The sequence below is a fragment of the Hyla sarda genome, chromosome 4 (genome assembly GCF_029499605.1).
Source record: "Hyla sarda isolate aHylSar1 chromosome 4, aHylSar1.hap1, whole genome shotgun sequence".
Taxonomy (NCBI): domain Eukaryota; kingdom Metazoa; phylum Chordata; class Amphibia; order Anura; family Hylidae; genus Hyla; species Hyla sarda.
The window spans coordinates 121,647,741-121,664,354 of NC_079192.1; the positions used below are offsets into that span (position 1 = coordinate 121,647,741).

Genomic DNA, 16,614 nt, shown 5'->3' on the forward strand with positions numbered 1-16,614 from the left:
CATCAGTGTTACCGGCGAGGATGCGACCCGCGTAGTGGGACGCGCCCGCTCGTGGCTCGCATCCCAGTTACCTCACCCATCCTGTTCCCCGACGGCTCAGCCCCGGCGCGCGCGGCCCCGCTTCCTAGGGCGCGCGCGTGCCGGCTCTCTGCGATTTAAAGGGCCAGTGCGCCACTGATTGGCGCCTGGCTCAATCAGTGCTCACACCTGTACCCTCACTAAAAACCTCACTTCCCCTTCCCAGCATTGCCGGATCTTGTTGCCTCAGTGCCAGTGAAAGCGATGTATGTCCCAAGCCAGTGTTCCAGACCCTCTGCCGTTGCCCCTGACTACGATCCTTGCTGCCTGCCCTGACCTTCTGCTACGTCCGACCTTGCTCTTGCCTAATCCCTTGTACCGCGCCTGTCTCAGCCGTCAGTTGGGGTTGAGTCGCTATCGGGTGGAACGACCTGGGGGTTACCTGCCGCTGCAAGTCCAACCCGCACACGTCATCACCCCACTGACACAGAGGATCCACCACCAGTATCCTCACAGTATCCGGATCCTGACAGCCTGCCTACTGACCTCTTTCTATGTCCCTGTTCTCGCTACTGTGCTGCCTGCCCTGACCTTCTGCTATCCTGACTATGAGTTGCCGTATCCCTCCTGTACCACATTTTATCCTCAGCAGCCTGTGTGGACGAGTCGGGTAGCATGTACGGGGTAGCGACCTGGGTGCCGCCTGCCGCAGCAAGTTCCTCGCGCTTTGCGGTGGGCTCTGGTGAAAACCAGCGGCACCTTAGACTCCGCTCCCTGACATGGCCCAAGCCATCATTCACACAGGCTCAGCGGATCTACTACTTCCTTGCTGCTTACAGTAACATCCGGCCATGGATCCTGTTGGGGTGCCTCTGCCTGATGTTACGGATCTCTCCACTGTCGTAGCTCAACAGTCACAGCAGTTAGCCCCTCAGGCGCAACAACTCAATCAACTATCTGCCATGATGCAACAGCTTCTAGCCACCCACCAGCAGCAACAGCAGCCAAACCTGCTCCTGTGCCTGCAGCTCCTTCCGGATCCAAGCTTCGTTTACCCTTGTTTTCGAAGTATGAAAGAGAGCCTAAGTTGTGTAGAGGCTTCATGACTCAATGCTCTATGCATTTGGAGCTCATGGCTGATCAGTTTCCAACGGAGCGAGCTAAAGTGGAGTTTGTGGTCAGTCTATTGTTCAGTAAAGCCCTGGCCTGGGATACTCCTCTCCTGGATCGTAATGATCCGGTGTCTTCTAACCTGCAGGTTTTTCTCTCTGAATTTCGCAATGTCTTTGAAGAACCTGCATGGGCCTCCTCGGCCGAGACCGCACTTCTGAATCTCAGTCAAGGGAACTCCTCAGTAGGCGACTACGCGGATCAATTCCCCACTCTTGCTTCTGAACTGGCTTGGAACAACAAGGCCTCGTGTGGTACTTTCAAAAAAGGGCTGTCTAGTAGAATCAAGGATGCTCTTGCAGCACAAGATCCTCCACCTACCCTGAGTGAGCTTATCCATTTGGCCACTCGAATTGATGTGCGTTTTGCCAAGAGACAGGAAGAACTTTGTCTGGAAAGAGTACCTGTCCGTACTCTGCGATTTCCTTGTCTGGCACTCGTGTTCCAGCGTCCACCTCTACCCTCTCCTATGTCTCCTGCCGAAGAGTCAATGCAGGTGGATCGGTCTCGCCTAATGCTGCAGGAAAGATCCTGTTGACATGATGAGAATTTGTGTCTATATTGTGCCAGTCTGGAGCACTTTCTTAAAGACTGTTCTATACATCCTCAGCATTTGGGAAATGCTCGCACCTAGGACACGTGGGAGAGGCGTCCCTGTTTGTGAATACTACCTCTCCTTGTTTGACCATGCCGGTTCAAGTTTATACGCCAGCCAAGACATCTTCCTCCACTTCTGCATTTTGGACTCTGGTTCCGCTGGAGTTTTCATTGATGCCTCCCTGGTCCATAAACATTGGGTTCCAGTGACTCGGCTTGCTAAGCATATGTACATTTCCTCTGTCAATGGAAAAAAACTGAACTGTACTGTGCTTTTCCGCACTGAACCTCTCATTATGCAAGTGGGTGTGTTACATAAGGAAAGAGTTGAGTTCTACATGCTTCCACATTGCACTTCGGAGCTTCTTCTCGGTCTTCCTTGGCTTCAACGTCACACTCCACTCCTCAACCGGAGGTCTGGTGAGGTCACCCGTTGAGGACTCTTTTGCCAAAAACACTTTCATGAGCCTACCCTGCCTAAGTCTATCAATACACCTTTCTCTATGCCGGGATTGCCTCTTCCTTATCAAGACTACTCTGATGTATTCAGTGAAAAGCCGGCTGAAATTCTTCCACCACATCATCCCTATCACTGTCCTATTGACTTAACGCCAGGGACTTCGCCTCCCTGGGGAAGAATTTATCCTTTTTTCTGTTCCAGAGTCTGAAGCCATGGCTAAATATATCCAAGAGAACCTCCATAAGGGTTTCATCAGTAAATCCTCCTCCCCAGCCGGAGCTGGTTTCTTCTTTGTCGGGAAGAAGGATGGTTCTCTTCGTCCTACCGGGGACTTAACAAAATTACGATCAAAAATCGATATCCTCTGTCTCTAATTTCTGAACTTTTTGATCGTCTTTGAGGAGCCAAGATTTTCTCCAAATTGGATCTTTGGAGAATCTTATTCGAATTTGTGAAGGAGACAAATGGAAGACAGCCTTTAACACCCGTAATGGACACTTTGAATATCTCGTAATGCCAATTGACCTCTGTAACACCCCAGCTGTCTTTCAAGAATTTGTTAATGACATTTTCCGTGATTTGCTTTAAACATGTCTTGTGGTATATCTTGATGATATACGGAGATGCAGCCTGTAGTCGTAGAAGGAAGGACCTTCCTTCTGCAACTACAGGCCGCATTTCACGTTACCGAAGTACACGGCTGACAGAAGTTCACCAATTTCTTCTCTCCAGCCCCGCAGCAATCCGGTCTGATGAAGGTCCTAAGTGGACCAAAACGTAACATGTATTATGGGATTGCTCAATAAATTTGCACTGATAAAATTCTACATACGGTGTGCCAAGTATTTTCTTATATTGTATCAAGGATTGGGACTCCTACTTTGGCACCCTCACCTACTTAGAGAGTGACGTGACTTTCTCTAAAGTATTATACTCAGGGACACAGTGTGTGGCAGTATTTCATATTCAGGGGTACAGTGTGTGGTAGTATTATATTTAGGAGGTACAGTGTGTGGCAGTATTGTGTTCAGAGGCATAGTGCGTGACAGTATTATATTCAAGGGTACAGTGTGTGGCAGCATTATACTTAGGGGCATAGTGTGTGGCAATAATACATTTGGGGGCATAGTGTATTATATATTAGGAGGTACAGTTTGTGGCAGTAATATATTCAGGGGCAAAGTGTATGGATTATTATATTCAAAGTCATGTATGTAGTAGTATTATATTCAGGGGCACATTGTGTGGCAGTATTATATTCAGGGGGTACAATGTGTGACAGTATTTTATATAGGGACACGATGTGTGGCATAGATTTACATATTTCACACTTCAGTAGCTCATCTTACCCTACAACTTAATATAAGGGCAATAATAATATTCTGCAACAGGCAGCACCTCCTTCTTGCAAGGCAGTACGGTCTCTAGATGTGAACCAGGCCTAAGCATACAGCTCAGATCTTCACCTGATGGAAGACATAAAGAGGTCGACCCTTACTAAAAATGTTGAGTACCCCAGTATAGGTTGTTTTACCTGGATGACTGAATAATTCAACCTGCATCAAATTTATACAGCTACTTCATCTGGAACTAGGTAAATGAACTTTTTTTTTACTTTCTTGTAATAAAAATCAAGAAGATAAAAATTAGAGAAGATTCCCCCATATGATAGAATTTTTTATTTTTTATTTTAATACCATTTTATGCTGAGGTGTACTATTTTCTTTGGTAGTAGGAGGAAGTTAAACAATAGTGTTTCCAATTCATGAGTACTGAATTTGCCTCTTGTTCTTGTGTAAAAGTAGGACTGTATGTGTCTGAGCCGGGCAGAATTGCAGCGGATTGTGCAACCATTGACTGGGATGGGTCTGAGGAAATTTCCCAAATCTGCCTTTATAAGGCTGGGGTCTCATTTGTCCGGTATCCGGCATAGGTGAACTCAGCCTAGATCTCCACGCAACTGATGCCACAACTGATGACAAGTTGTCATCAGTTGTATGCATCCGGTTTCCATTGTTTCTGGACAGGAGAACACAGGGGAATGCCCTCCGGCGTGTCCAACCATCCGGCATTGAAATTGAGACACTGGATGATTGTCAATTGTCCCATGCAAATGAATGGGATCAGTTCTAGCATCAGTTTCCCTTCAGTGCATCTTATCTAGACATACCCATTGACTTTTACTGACAAATCATATCCATCACAGGCACCCGTTTTGGTTTGTTTACATTTTCGCCTGATTTTTGCTGGGTGACTCACACAAAATAGCTTAGGAATAGTCTAGAAAGAACAAGAAACATAAAAACTGGATTTTTAAAAATAAAAAAAGAGAAAATGTGAAAACAGTACAGTGATCATACAATAGTTTCAACATACAGTGGTCTTTTCTGGACCATTGTAAGTTGAAACCAGACTCAACATACAATGACAATCTGGACAAAGACAGTCCAGATCTGTGAAACTTGTCAATGGCCGAGAGAACTGACCAATCAGAATGGGCATTCACTGGTAAAACACCTGTATTACTGAAGCGTATGCACTGACTGATGTCTGGTAGCGCCCCCTACAGTACAGAGAGGTATTACATGTTCTGTACACTTTACCTGTACCAGGGTTAGCTGCTCCTTTGGACACCAGGTAAGGGCGGCTCCATGTTACTTTTTTAGGACATTGCGTGTACTCTACAGGACTCCGAAGAAGCCTCTGTCCTCTACATAGACCAGTGTTTCCCAAGCAGTGTGCCCCCAGCTGTTGCAAAACTACAACTCCCAGCTTGCCTGGACAGCCTTTGGCTGTCCGGGCATGCTGGGAGTTGTAGTTTTGCAACAGCTGGAGGCTCCCTGCTTGGGAAACACTGACATAGACAGTGATTACAGCTCCCAGCAGATCTTTCTTACTTTTATATGTAAGGATTTGCTTTATATATATATTAGTTATCTACTTATTTTTCTTTAATTCTCACTTTTTACTTTTTTTGGATGACATTTTGGGGCTTTAGAACCAATTACCAGGTTTCCATAGAGTTCTGGTCTCAACATACAATGGTTTCAACATACAATGGTTGTCCCAGAACCAATTAATATTGTAAATTTAGGGACCACTGTACTACCATACATCAAATAGATATGATTGTTAAAGGGGTACTCCGGTGGAAAATATATATTTTTTTATTTATTTATTTATTTTTTAAATCAACTGGTGGCAAAAAGTTAAAAAGATGTGTAAATTACTTCTATTAAAAAAATCTTAATCTTTCCAGTACTTAACAGCTGCTGTATGCTCCAGAGGAAGTTGATTTGTTTTTTTCAGTCTGACCAGAGTGCTCTCTGCTGACACATCTGTCCGTGTCAGGAAATGTCCAGAGCAGGAGAGGTTTGCTATGGGGATTTGCTCCTACTCTGGACAGTTCCTGACATGGACAGAGGTGTCAGCAGAGAGCACTGGGGTCCGACTGAAAAGAACAACTCAACTTCCTGAGATGCATACAGCAGCTGATAAGTACTAGAAAGATTAATTTTTTAATAGAAGTCATTTACAAATCTGTTTAACTTATTTTGTGCTATTATTTTTCTAACCCTAATCTTCTGATTACTCTGGAGAGAGGAACATTTTTACTGCAAAAACCTGTATATCCTACTTTAAAATGACTACATAAAGTGTGGAGTAGAATAAAACAAATAAGAGGTAAAGGTAAATTTTGTCAATTAACTCATTTATGGAATGATCCCTCTCTTGTAGAAATTAGAAAGCTTACTGGTTTGGAATTGTGGGAAAAAGCAGGTATATTATGGTTGAAAAATGTGTTTAAATTTGGAATCTTGAAGTCGTTTACTGAACTCCAAGAGGAGTTTTCTCTTCCACGAACCTTATTTTATTCAATATATTCAACTGAGACACGCTATTGATGCTGAATAAAGAAAATCTCCTTTAACCCCTTAAGGACCCATGACGTACCGGTACGTCATTAGTCTGCTCCCGTTCTATAACGCGGGGCCATGGCTAATAGCGCGCGGCACTGATCGCGGTGCCGCACGCTATTAACCCTTTAGACGCGGCGTTCAAAGTTGAACGCCGCGTCTAAAATGAAAGTAAACCATTGCCAGTTAGCTCAGGGGGCTTTTCGAGATCGCCATCGGCGAAATCGCCGCATCTTGAACAGCTTACAGGACAGCAGGAGGGTCCCTACCTTGCCTCCTGGTGTCCGATCGCCAAATGACTGCTCAGTGCCTGAGATCCAGGCATGAGCAGTCAAGCGGCAGAATCATTGATCAATGGTTTCCTATGAGAAACCACTGATCAATGTAAAATATCAGTGTGTGCAGTGTTATAGCCCCCTATGTGAGCTATAACATTGCAAAGAAAAAGTAAAAAAAAAAAAAATAAGTGAATAAAGATCATTTAACCCCTTCCCTAATAAAAGTTTGAATCACCCCCCTTTTCCCATTTAATAAAAAAAACTGTGTAAATAAAAATAAACATATGTGGTATCGCTGCGTGCGTAAATGTCCGAATTATAAAAAATATATCGTTAACTAAACCGCACGATCAATAGCGTACGCGCAAAAAAATTCCAAAGTCCAAAATAGTGTCTTTTTGGTCACTTTTTATATAATAAAATAAGTCCTATCAAAACAAAAATGGTAGCGATTAAAACTTCAGATCAAGGCGCAAAAAATTATCCCTCACACCGTGCCGTATGCGGAAAAATAAAAAAGTTATAGGGGTCAGATGAGAACAATTTTAAATGTATTAATTTTCGTGCATGTAGTTATGATTTTTTCCAAAAGTACGACAAAATCAAACCTATATAAGTAGGGTATCATTTTAATCGTATTGAACTACAGAATAAAGAAAAGGTGTCATTTTTACCGAAAAATGTACTGTGTAGAAACGGAATCCCCCAAAAAGTTACAAAATGGCGTTTTTTGTCTCACAATGATTTTGTTTTCCGTTTCGCCTTAGATTTTTGGGTAAAATGACTGATGTCATAACAAAGTAGAGTTGGTGGCACAAAAAATAAGCCATCATATGGATTTTTAGGCACAAAATTGAAAGAGATATGATTTTTAAAGGTAAGAAGGAAAAAACGAAAATGCAAAAACAGAAAAACCCCGGGTCTTTATGGGGTTAATATACCAAAAATGATCTAGAATTAAATTTAATAATTACAACAACCAGATCTTCTGGTTTTATTTCAAGATTATTTCAAGAGTTGTTACCCTGTACTCTTGCAGCCCTGTCAGGCATCCCCCCTGCAGTGTCCCCTGGGCCCCTCCTGCATCTGTTCTACTGTAATTGTATATTATCCCCTATGAAATGTATATGAGAATGTTGTATCTTTAACCCCTTAGGGACTCAGCCTATTTTCACCTTAAGGACTCAGCAAATATTCGTTTTTGCATTTTTGTTTTTTCCTCCTTCCTTTCTAAATATCATAACGCTTTAAATTTTGCACCTACAGACCCATTTAAGGGCTTGTTTTTTTGCGTCACCAATTGTACTTTGCAATGAATTATTTTAGAATATAACCTGCGGCAAATCCCAAAAAAATGTATTTGTTGGGTGAAATAAAATAAAAAAAAGGCCATTTTGTAATTTTGTGGGCTCCCATTTCTACGCAGTGCAAATATTTGGTAACAATGACAACTTATTTTTATTCTGCAAGTCCATATGGTTACAAGGATACCCAAATTATGTAGGTTTTATTTTATTTTAATACTTAAAAAAATAATAAACTACATGCACCAAAATTTGTATGTTTAAAATTGACATCTTATGACCCCTATAACTTTTTTATTTTTCCGTGAATGGGGTGGTATAAGGGCTAATTTTTTGCGCCGTCATCTGTAGTTTTTATAGGTACCCTTTTTGTTTTGATGGGACTTTTTGATCGCTTTTTATTAATATTTTTATGGTATATGAAGTGACCAAAAATGCACAATTTTGGACTATGATTATTTTTATTCTTTATTACATTATTTTATTTTTTTTTAAATGGGAAAAGGGGGTGATTTCAACTTTTAATAGGGAAGGGGTTAATGAACTTTAATAAAAAAAAATGTTACACTTTTTTTTTTATCATTGCAAAGCACTGATCAGTGTAACCGGTGCTCTGCTGCGCAGGCATTGAGCAGTAGATCGCCGATCGAACAACGGAGAGGCAGGTGAGGACCCTCCCGTCATCCGGTAATCTGATCGGGACATCGCTGAGCTGCCGGGATTCTTTTACTTTAGCTTTAGACACCGTGATCAACTCTGATTGCGGCGTCTAAAAGGTTAATGCCGGGCATCGGCCCGATCAACTGTGCCCGGCACTAGCCGTGGGTCCTGGCTGCCAGTAGCAACTGGGACCCATAGGCCCTGCGTCCCCAAGAGGTTAGGAGAGGTTAACATGTGATCACAAGTTGTCATGTGAGTTGTCATGTGATTGTTAACCAGGAGGTGACTTAAGGGTGACCAATGGGACCCCACTCCCCCATAAAATCCATGGGAGAAGTCTCTTTGCTCTCTTTCTGCTGAGTTGCAGTGCAGTCAAGTCCTAGATGTGTCTGGAGTCCATAGGAGGCCTTAAGTCAGTCCAGCAGCCACAATTCTACAAGTAAGCTACAACTACAGCACTGTGAGTGGCCTGCACTAAAATTGCCCAAATCTACTGCAAGTCCCAGCAAGCCCTGAGGTCTCTGAGGTCACTGGTCACCTCCGTGGGCCTAGCTAAGCTGTATAGACTGTTCCATCTGTCACTCAGTAAAGCTACCGTTGTGTGTAACTTGACGTCGGAGTCATTATTGCCCCCGTGCCTAGTACAGGATCCAGCGGTATACCTTCGGGTGGTATTGTGGATAAACCACACCCTGGCATCACAAATACAAGGGGTTAATGCCATCTGCCCCTAGGGTAATTCCATCTGCCCTGCATCTCACAGCCTCTACCACAATGTAACTTCTGAACAGTGGGACAGTTTTAAAAGCAGTTCCCAAACAAAGTTTAGCTGAGAGTGGACGGTTGTCACAAATATATATTTTATATAGAACATATCAAACACCATCTTTCCTTTGTAAAATTGGTCTAAAATGAGACTCCAACTGTCCTAGATGTTTTTTGCCTGATGCCAATTTAATGCATGTGCTATGGAGCTGTACCTGTTTGGAGGAGTACTGGAACTCTATCTTGGGATTTATAAAAAATCTATATAATATTGACATTCCCAAGGACCTAGGAATCTGTATCCTTGGATATTTAGATGCCTTATCAATTAGTTCTAATCATAAGATTGCATTGGGACAGATTTTATATGCAGCAAGGAAACAGCTTGCTCAATCCTGGAAGTCCAGTGCTCCTCCAACATTGGCTCAACTCATTTACAAGATAAAATATTCTTTAGGTTTGGAAAGGGCTATATACCGTATTTTTCGCCGTATAAGACGCACTTTTTCTTCCCCAAAACTGGGGGGAAAAAGTCGGTGCGTCTTATATGGCGAATACACCCCTTTCGCGGTGGTCCCTGCGGCCATCAACGTCCGGGACCTGCGGCTAATACAGGACATCACCGATCGCGGTGATGCCCTGTATTAACCCTTCAGACGCAGCGATCAAAGCTGACCGCCGCGTCTGAAGGGAAAGTGACACTAACCCGGCTGTTCAGTCGGGCTGTTCGGGACCGCCGCGATTTCACCGCGGCGGTCCCTGAAGGGGTTACTGTATTGTATGTATCCATCACACAGTGTCTTTATCCTGTCAGCATTTAATGTTATCTCTTTGCTCGGAATGTAGCCGCGAAGGTTAATTAACCATATTAGGACTTCCTATTCTTACATGTGTTATGGCTTTCTCGATCATCTGTCTCTCCCATGAATTCTCTCAGAAACCTCCGTATACCTAATATTATAGGCTAGAGATTATACCAAATATTTGAGTGACGGAAGGAGGGGTGCAACCCCCCCCCCTATATTATGTGCTTACGAACTACTGAATAAACTAGAGTGAATTTGACCAGACAAACTGTTGTTACGTGTTATTTCTGGTAGATTCATTCTCCTGGATCCAGATAAAGACTTAAATCAAGCTAACCACCGAAGTTCGGTACCAGGGGTACTTAGATAAGATCAGATCTCCTTACAATCTGGGGGCTCAGTCCGGGGTCGAGAAAGTCATCCCCGGATCCATATGAGGGATATCTGTTTTATCCTCTGTCTGATCCGAGGGCACTGACAGCGTCTCGATCCAAGTAAGTAGAACCATTTACTTAGAAACTTCAGGGGGTTGCTGTGTCTGGGACACAGAGTGTCAGGGACACAATAGACAAAGGCTCACGGAGTCGTTGGTAATTATAAGAGGTGCTCCGGGAGCCCCATATCACCTTAGTCAGAGATAAGTGCACTTAAAACTAAAAGAAGCTGTTCGGGGAACAGAAGGTTACAAGCTTGATTTAACTCTTATATATATATATGTAGTTTGTAATAATAAGAAATTTTAGAAATGATTAGATCATTTGTTTGTGTGAGACATTGACCGGGTGGTAAGTGTACGGTCAAATCTCACTGTGATTTTTTTTGTACTAACATCATTGACTGTGTAAAATTGCATGCGTTGTGGAGAGCAGCAAGACGCCCCACCCCTCTGGCTAGGAGAGAATCTGTTGACCCAGAGACCGGTGAACGCAAGTGGCGGCTCAAAACAGCACTAGTCGATAGGAGTTTTGGGAGAGTGAGCAAACATTAAGACACGAGTCCGCTGATCAGTTGACAGGAATTGTCGGAGCCTTTGCGGTTCAATACAGCCAGTCCTGACAGTGATTGTATGATCACACTCCAAAACCAAACATACTAACATGGGAGCAAAAGGCTCTAAAACTAAGTACCCTAAACCAGAGCCAGGGGAAACTTGCAAATGTTATGTAGCCCGTGTTAGTCCAAAAAAAACTATTACCTGATCAATCCATGGGTAGACGATTTAGCAGGCTGGACTGAGGTAATGGATGCTGCAGATCCAATCCCCAGAGACGGTGACAATAGTGTGTTTCATATGGATATGGTCAAAGGACTATGTCTGGGTGATAAGGCAGCCTGGCCGCATTTCGATGCGAACCCTTCCTGGGACATGGATTATATGTCCAAGGGAGGGGAACAGTGGCTAGAAATAGCCCCCCATTGGTATGATGCAGGTAATAAGAAAAGGAATAAGAACCACAGCTGTCCCAAAGATGATAGGTCCCTTCATGAGATAGAAAAAGAAATAAGTTTGAAAGGGAGAGACCAGAAATTTCCACCACCACCCCCTTCACCGTATAACAGACCCCCTCCAGTAGTGCCTCAGTACCCAGTGTTGACTCCAGATGAAGAAGATGCAGTCACAGCAGTCATAACTAGGAGAGCTCCCCAGCCACAACCTTTAGCAGGAGGGAGGGGAGCTGCAGGAAGAGATAAGGACGCTGGTGCTCAAGGAGTTACTAGTGGGGGGGTCCAGACCCGCAGTATGTCTGATAAACAAGAAGTAAGTGAAGAAGTTAAAATGTTTTCCCCTTTTCTAACAGCAGGACAGCATCTTATAAAAAGCCCATAGATCTAGAGACCATTGACAGGGAATACATTACAGATCACACTTTGAGCATTATACCTGAGTGCCCCGTGAGTCTTCTTGGGAGAGATCTGTTTGTAAAGCTGGGATTGCAGCTCACAGTTGAATACAACGGTATCAGTATATACTCTGATGCTTTGCCCATTGTAACTCCACTGATTTTTACAAACATACAGGAACACCCAGAGCTAGGGGACATAGACCCATCACTGTGGGCAAATGGGGACTATGACACAGGGCTCATTGATTGCACACCATACAAAGCTACCCTAAGGGAAGGCAGTACACCTGTATATCAGAAACAATACCCTCTTTCAAGAGAAAAACTTGATGAACTTAGGTCAATGATAGAAGAATTCCTAGAAAAAGGAATCATGGAAGAGGTGATTTTACCCTACAGCACGCCCGTCAATCCAGTGACAAAGGCAGATGGTACTACCCGCTTTGTACAGGATTTGAGGGCAATAAACAACATCATTGTGCCTATTGCTCCTATTGTCCCAGATGTCAATTCACTTCTTTCTGCCATTCCTGCAGACGCTGTCTATTTCAGTGCGATAGATCTGAAGAATGCTTTCTTTTCTATCCCAGTTGATAAGGTGACCAGACCACTTTTTGCTTTTTCCTTTGACGGACGTCAACTGACCGGGTGCAGAATGCCCCAGGGATATGCTGATTCACCTGTTGTGTACAGCATAGTCCTCCAAGCCACATTAAAACCATGGTACCCCTCCCAAGGTTCTGTGCTGCTGCAATATGTCGATGATTTGTTGTTATGTAGCATGTCAGCGGAGGCCAGCATTCAGGATGGTTTATCACTGTTACAATGGTTATCAGGATGTGGTCACAAAGTGGCACTTAAGAAAATGCAATGGTGTAAAACGCAGGTGAAATATTTAGGGTTTGTCCTCACGAAGGGAGAAAGGAGAATCAGCACAGAAAGGGTCAAGTCTATTGCGGGCATGGTAACCCCGCACACCAAGAAAGAAATGCTTTCCTTCCTTGGTATGATAAACTACTGTAGACAATGGATCCCTGATTGCTCCTACTATGACAATGTTCTGAGGCAAACCACTCTGGAACAGAGTCCAGATTTGGTGAAATGGTCTCCTGGAATGTATGATGCATTTGATTATTTGAAATGTTCACTCATGTCGAGTCCGGGGCTTGGCCTCCCTGACTATAAAATGCCTTTTCACATGTTTGCACACCAAAATTGTAAAACCATGGCGGGGGTACTGACACAAGAACATGGAGGCAAGTTACGTCCTTGTGCATTTTTCTCAAAGGTGATGCCCACCTCTGTACAGGGGATGCCGGCATGTCTGCGTTCCCTTGCAGCCTGTGCAATGATGGTAGAACTGACAACTCCTATTACATTGGGACACTTGACCTTCCTGCACACCACACATGATGTTGTAGGCTTACTCAAAGGTGTACATACACAGCACATGTCAGCACAAAGATTGGTGCTATCCAATTTTGCAGAAAAATCCAAAAACAGGATTGATCTGCAAAGAGGGGAAGCCGTGCCTACCAAAACACAACGCATCTGTCTTCATTGCACATTTTTATACAGTTTCAGCTCTGCTAATCCTACAGTCCTCACACTGCTTCACATGCTTTTCCCTTCACAACCTTGAGTCTCTCTACTGATGTTTCCACATCACTGATGCCAAGCAGTTAGTCACAGACTACATACACAGATGCATCACATGTTTGAGAAACAATCCTAACAACCCATTGATAATTCCTCACCAACACCTTGACTACCCCACTACACCATTCACTCACTTGCAGGTGGATTACACGCATATACCTAAAACAAAAGGAAAACAGGAATATGCATTAGTGATAGTGGACATGTTCTCCAGATGGCCAGAAGTCTTTCCTACAAAGTCAGAGGATGCTAAAACTACAGCCAAAATCCTGACCCAACAGATAGTCCCAAGGTGGGGCCGTCCTCTGGTCATTGAATCAGACCGTGGGCCGGCCTTTACCTCAAAGCTCAACAAGGACATAGTAAGACTGTTACAGGTGGAGTGGAAATTCCATATTCCATATCACCCAGAGAGTTCAGGGGTCGTGGAACGGATGAACAGAACAGTGAAAGACAACATTTGAAAAATGGAAACAAATCCTGCCCATAATACTTGCAGAGATCAGAATGACACCTAATAAGAAGCTAGGGTTGTCACCATTTAGAAATTCTAATGGGTAGGCCCTTCCCTACACCCTGGGCACAGCGCCCCCTAGTGATACAGGAAGGGGATTTGGACCTGATCAGAGATGAGTATGTTATTAATCTGATCAAGGTCCTCAGTAAAACTGAAGAAAAAGTTGCTTGTAAATCTCCCTCTCTTCCACAGGAACCAACTCACCCATTCCGGGTAGGAGACCAGGTGATTGTCAAGGCCCTCCAGAAGGGAAAGAAGCCGGGGAGCTTCATCTACGGACAACCCACCGAGGCCATCACCAGAACAGCAGTCCTCACTGAGCAGTCACCCACCTGGATCCACGCCACAAGGATCAAGCTGTTAAAGAAAAGAGAGGTACTAACGGAGGCAGACAGCCTTGACCTCGAAAAAGGCGGAAAAGGGGTACAAACGGGGGCAGACAGCCCTGACCCCCAACTAGGCGAAGAAGAGGTACAAACGGGGGCAGACAGCCCTGACCCCCAACTAAGCGAAAGTCTCCATGAGTTCTGGCAGTTAATTTCTAATAATGACACTTATTGCGGAACCTGGAAAATGAAATACCCTTTGCTAACAGAGACCCCACACTCAGGGGCAGGTATACACATATACCCAGGGAATTACACATGCTATAGGGGAGAAAAGGAAGGTGTCAATAGAAAGAACTTTACAAAGGGATATTGTGCTAGTTATAGCTCTGTAGAAGTGTCACTCACTCAGAACCAAGTTTTTTCAATAGGTGACATTTACTGGATCTGTGGCGATGGTAGAATAAGGTTCAAGCTAGAGGGCAAGTGGAAAGGAGAGTGTGCTCTAGCTAAAGCCATTATGAACATTCACATATTCACAGAAGGGGGAGAACACGTAAACTCTGCCACAAAAAGGATAAAGAGGTCAACACCTGCAGGTAGCTTCGATCCACATGTATACATAGACACAATAGGGGTCCCAAGAGGGGTCCCTGATGAGTTCAAAGCCAGGAGTCAAGTCGCTGCGGGCTTTGAATCTATCCTTTCTATAATCACTGTGAACAAAAATGTAGACTGGATTAATTACATTTACTATAATCAACAAAGGTTTGTAAACTACACAAGGGATGCGTTACGAGGTGTTGCAGAGCAGCTCCAAGCTGATTCCATTATGACATTTCAGAACAGAATGGTCTTAGATATGATTCTGGCAGAAAAAGGTGGGGTGTGCAAAGTGCTTGTGGATCCTACATCATGCTGCACCTTCATACCTAACAACACTGGTCCCAATGGTAAAGTAACTATTGCAATACAAAAGTTAGAGGACCTGTCTGCCGAACTAAAAAAGAACTCAGGTATTACAGATCCCTGGGATCAATATTTTGGATGGTTTACTAACTGGAAACATGATTAACACAATTAGCTATTATAATTTTTGTAATCATTATAGTTATTGCTGCATTTTCTCTATGTGTGATACCATGTATTATGAAGTGGCTAGAAAAGGGAGTCGCCAATGCCACGGCCACATTTTACCAGGCCACGCCCTCATTGGCTAATGAAGACACTACACCCAGTGGATACATGCAATACCTAAAACTCTACAGAGAAAGGAAGGTAAAAAAAGGAGAACCGTATAGTATAAAATAATATAAGGTTCTAAGAGGGGATTGAAGGGGTTACTGTATTGTATGTACCCATCACACAGTGTCTTTATCCTGTCAGCATTTAATGTTATCTCTTTGCTCGGAATGTAGCCGCGAAGGTTAATTAACCATATTAGGACTTCCTATTCTTACATGTGTTATGGCTTTCTCGATCATCTGTCTCTCCCATGAATTCTCTCAGAAACCTCCGTATACCTAATATTATAGGCTAGAGATTATACCAAATATTTGAGTGACGGAAGGAGGGGTGCAACCCCCCCCCCCCTATATTATGTGCTTACGGACTACTGAATAAACTAGAGTGAATTTGACCAGACAAACTGTTGTTACGTGTTATTTCTGGTAGATTCATTCTCCTGGATCCAGATAAAGACTTAAATCAAGCTAACCACCGAAGTTCGGTACCAGGGGTACTTAGATAAGATCAGATCTCCTTACAGTCCCGAACAGCCCGACTTAATAGCCGGGTTAGTGCTTACAGGACACCGGGAGGGACCTTACCTGCCTCCTCGGTGTCTTCTCCGTTCAGGGATCCTCTGTATGGCCGGCGCGATTTCTCCTTCCTCGTCATCACGTACGTGCGTCGGCGTGCGTAATGACGTGATGGCGGCGACGGAGAGCGAGGATACCCAACCGGCAGCAGAGACGTTCCGGAGCGACATCCAGGGCACGGCGACAGCGATGGAGCGACATCCAGGACAGCGGTGACGGGTCCGGAGCGGCGGGGACACGTGAGTATTACCTCCTATGCAGTGGTCTTCAATCTGCGGACCTCCAGATGTTGCAAAACTACAACTCCCAGCATGCCTGGACAGCCAACGGCTGTCCGGGCATGCTGGGAGTTGTAGTTTTGCAACATATGGAGGTCCGCAGGTTGAAGACCACTATTGGGTTCAAAATCTTAATTTTTTTAGATTTTGCACCTATAAATTGGGTGCGTCTTATACGCCGGTGCATCCTATAGG

The 16,614-nt window shown here is 44.0% G+C and overlaps 2 protein-coding genes across 2 annotated transcripts in view; one reads left to right on the forward strand and one right to left on the reverse strand.

The window, feature by feature from the left end:
* LOC130368384 (mesoderm posterior protein 2-like) overlaps positions 1-16,614 on the reverse strand; it is a 33,403-nt gene that overhangs the window by 16,603 nt on the left and 186 nt on the right. The gene's annotated exons all lie outside the window — the stretch shown is intronic.
* LOC130368379 (uncharacterized) lies at positions 12,560-16,367 on the forward strand. Its single transcript, XM_056571945.1, has 2 exons — positions 12,560-14,418; positions 14,467-16,367. Exons 1-2 carry the CDS (start codon positions 14,032-14,034, stop codon positions 15,394-15,396), a joined length of 1,317 nt encoding a protein of 438 aa, XP_056427920.1. The 5' UTR covers positions 12,560-14,031; the 3' UTR covers positions 15,397-16,367.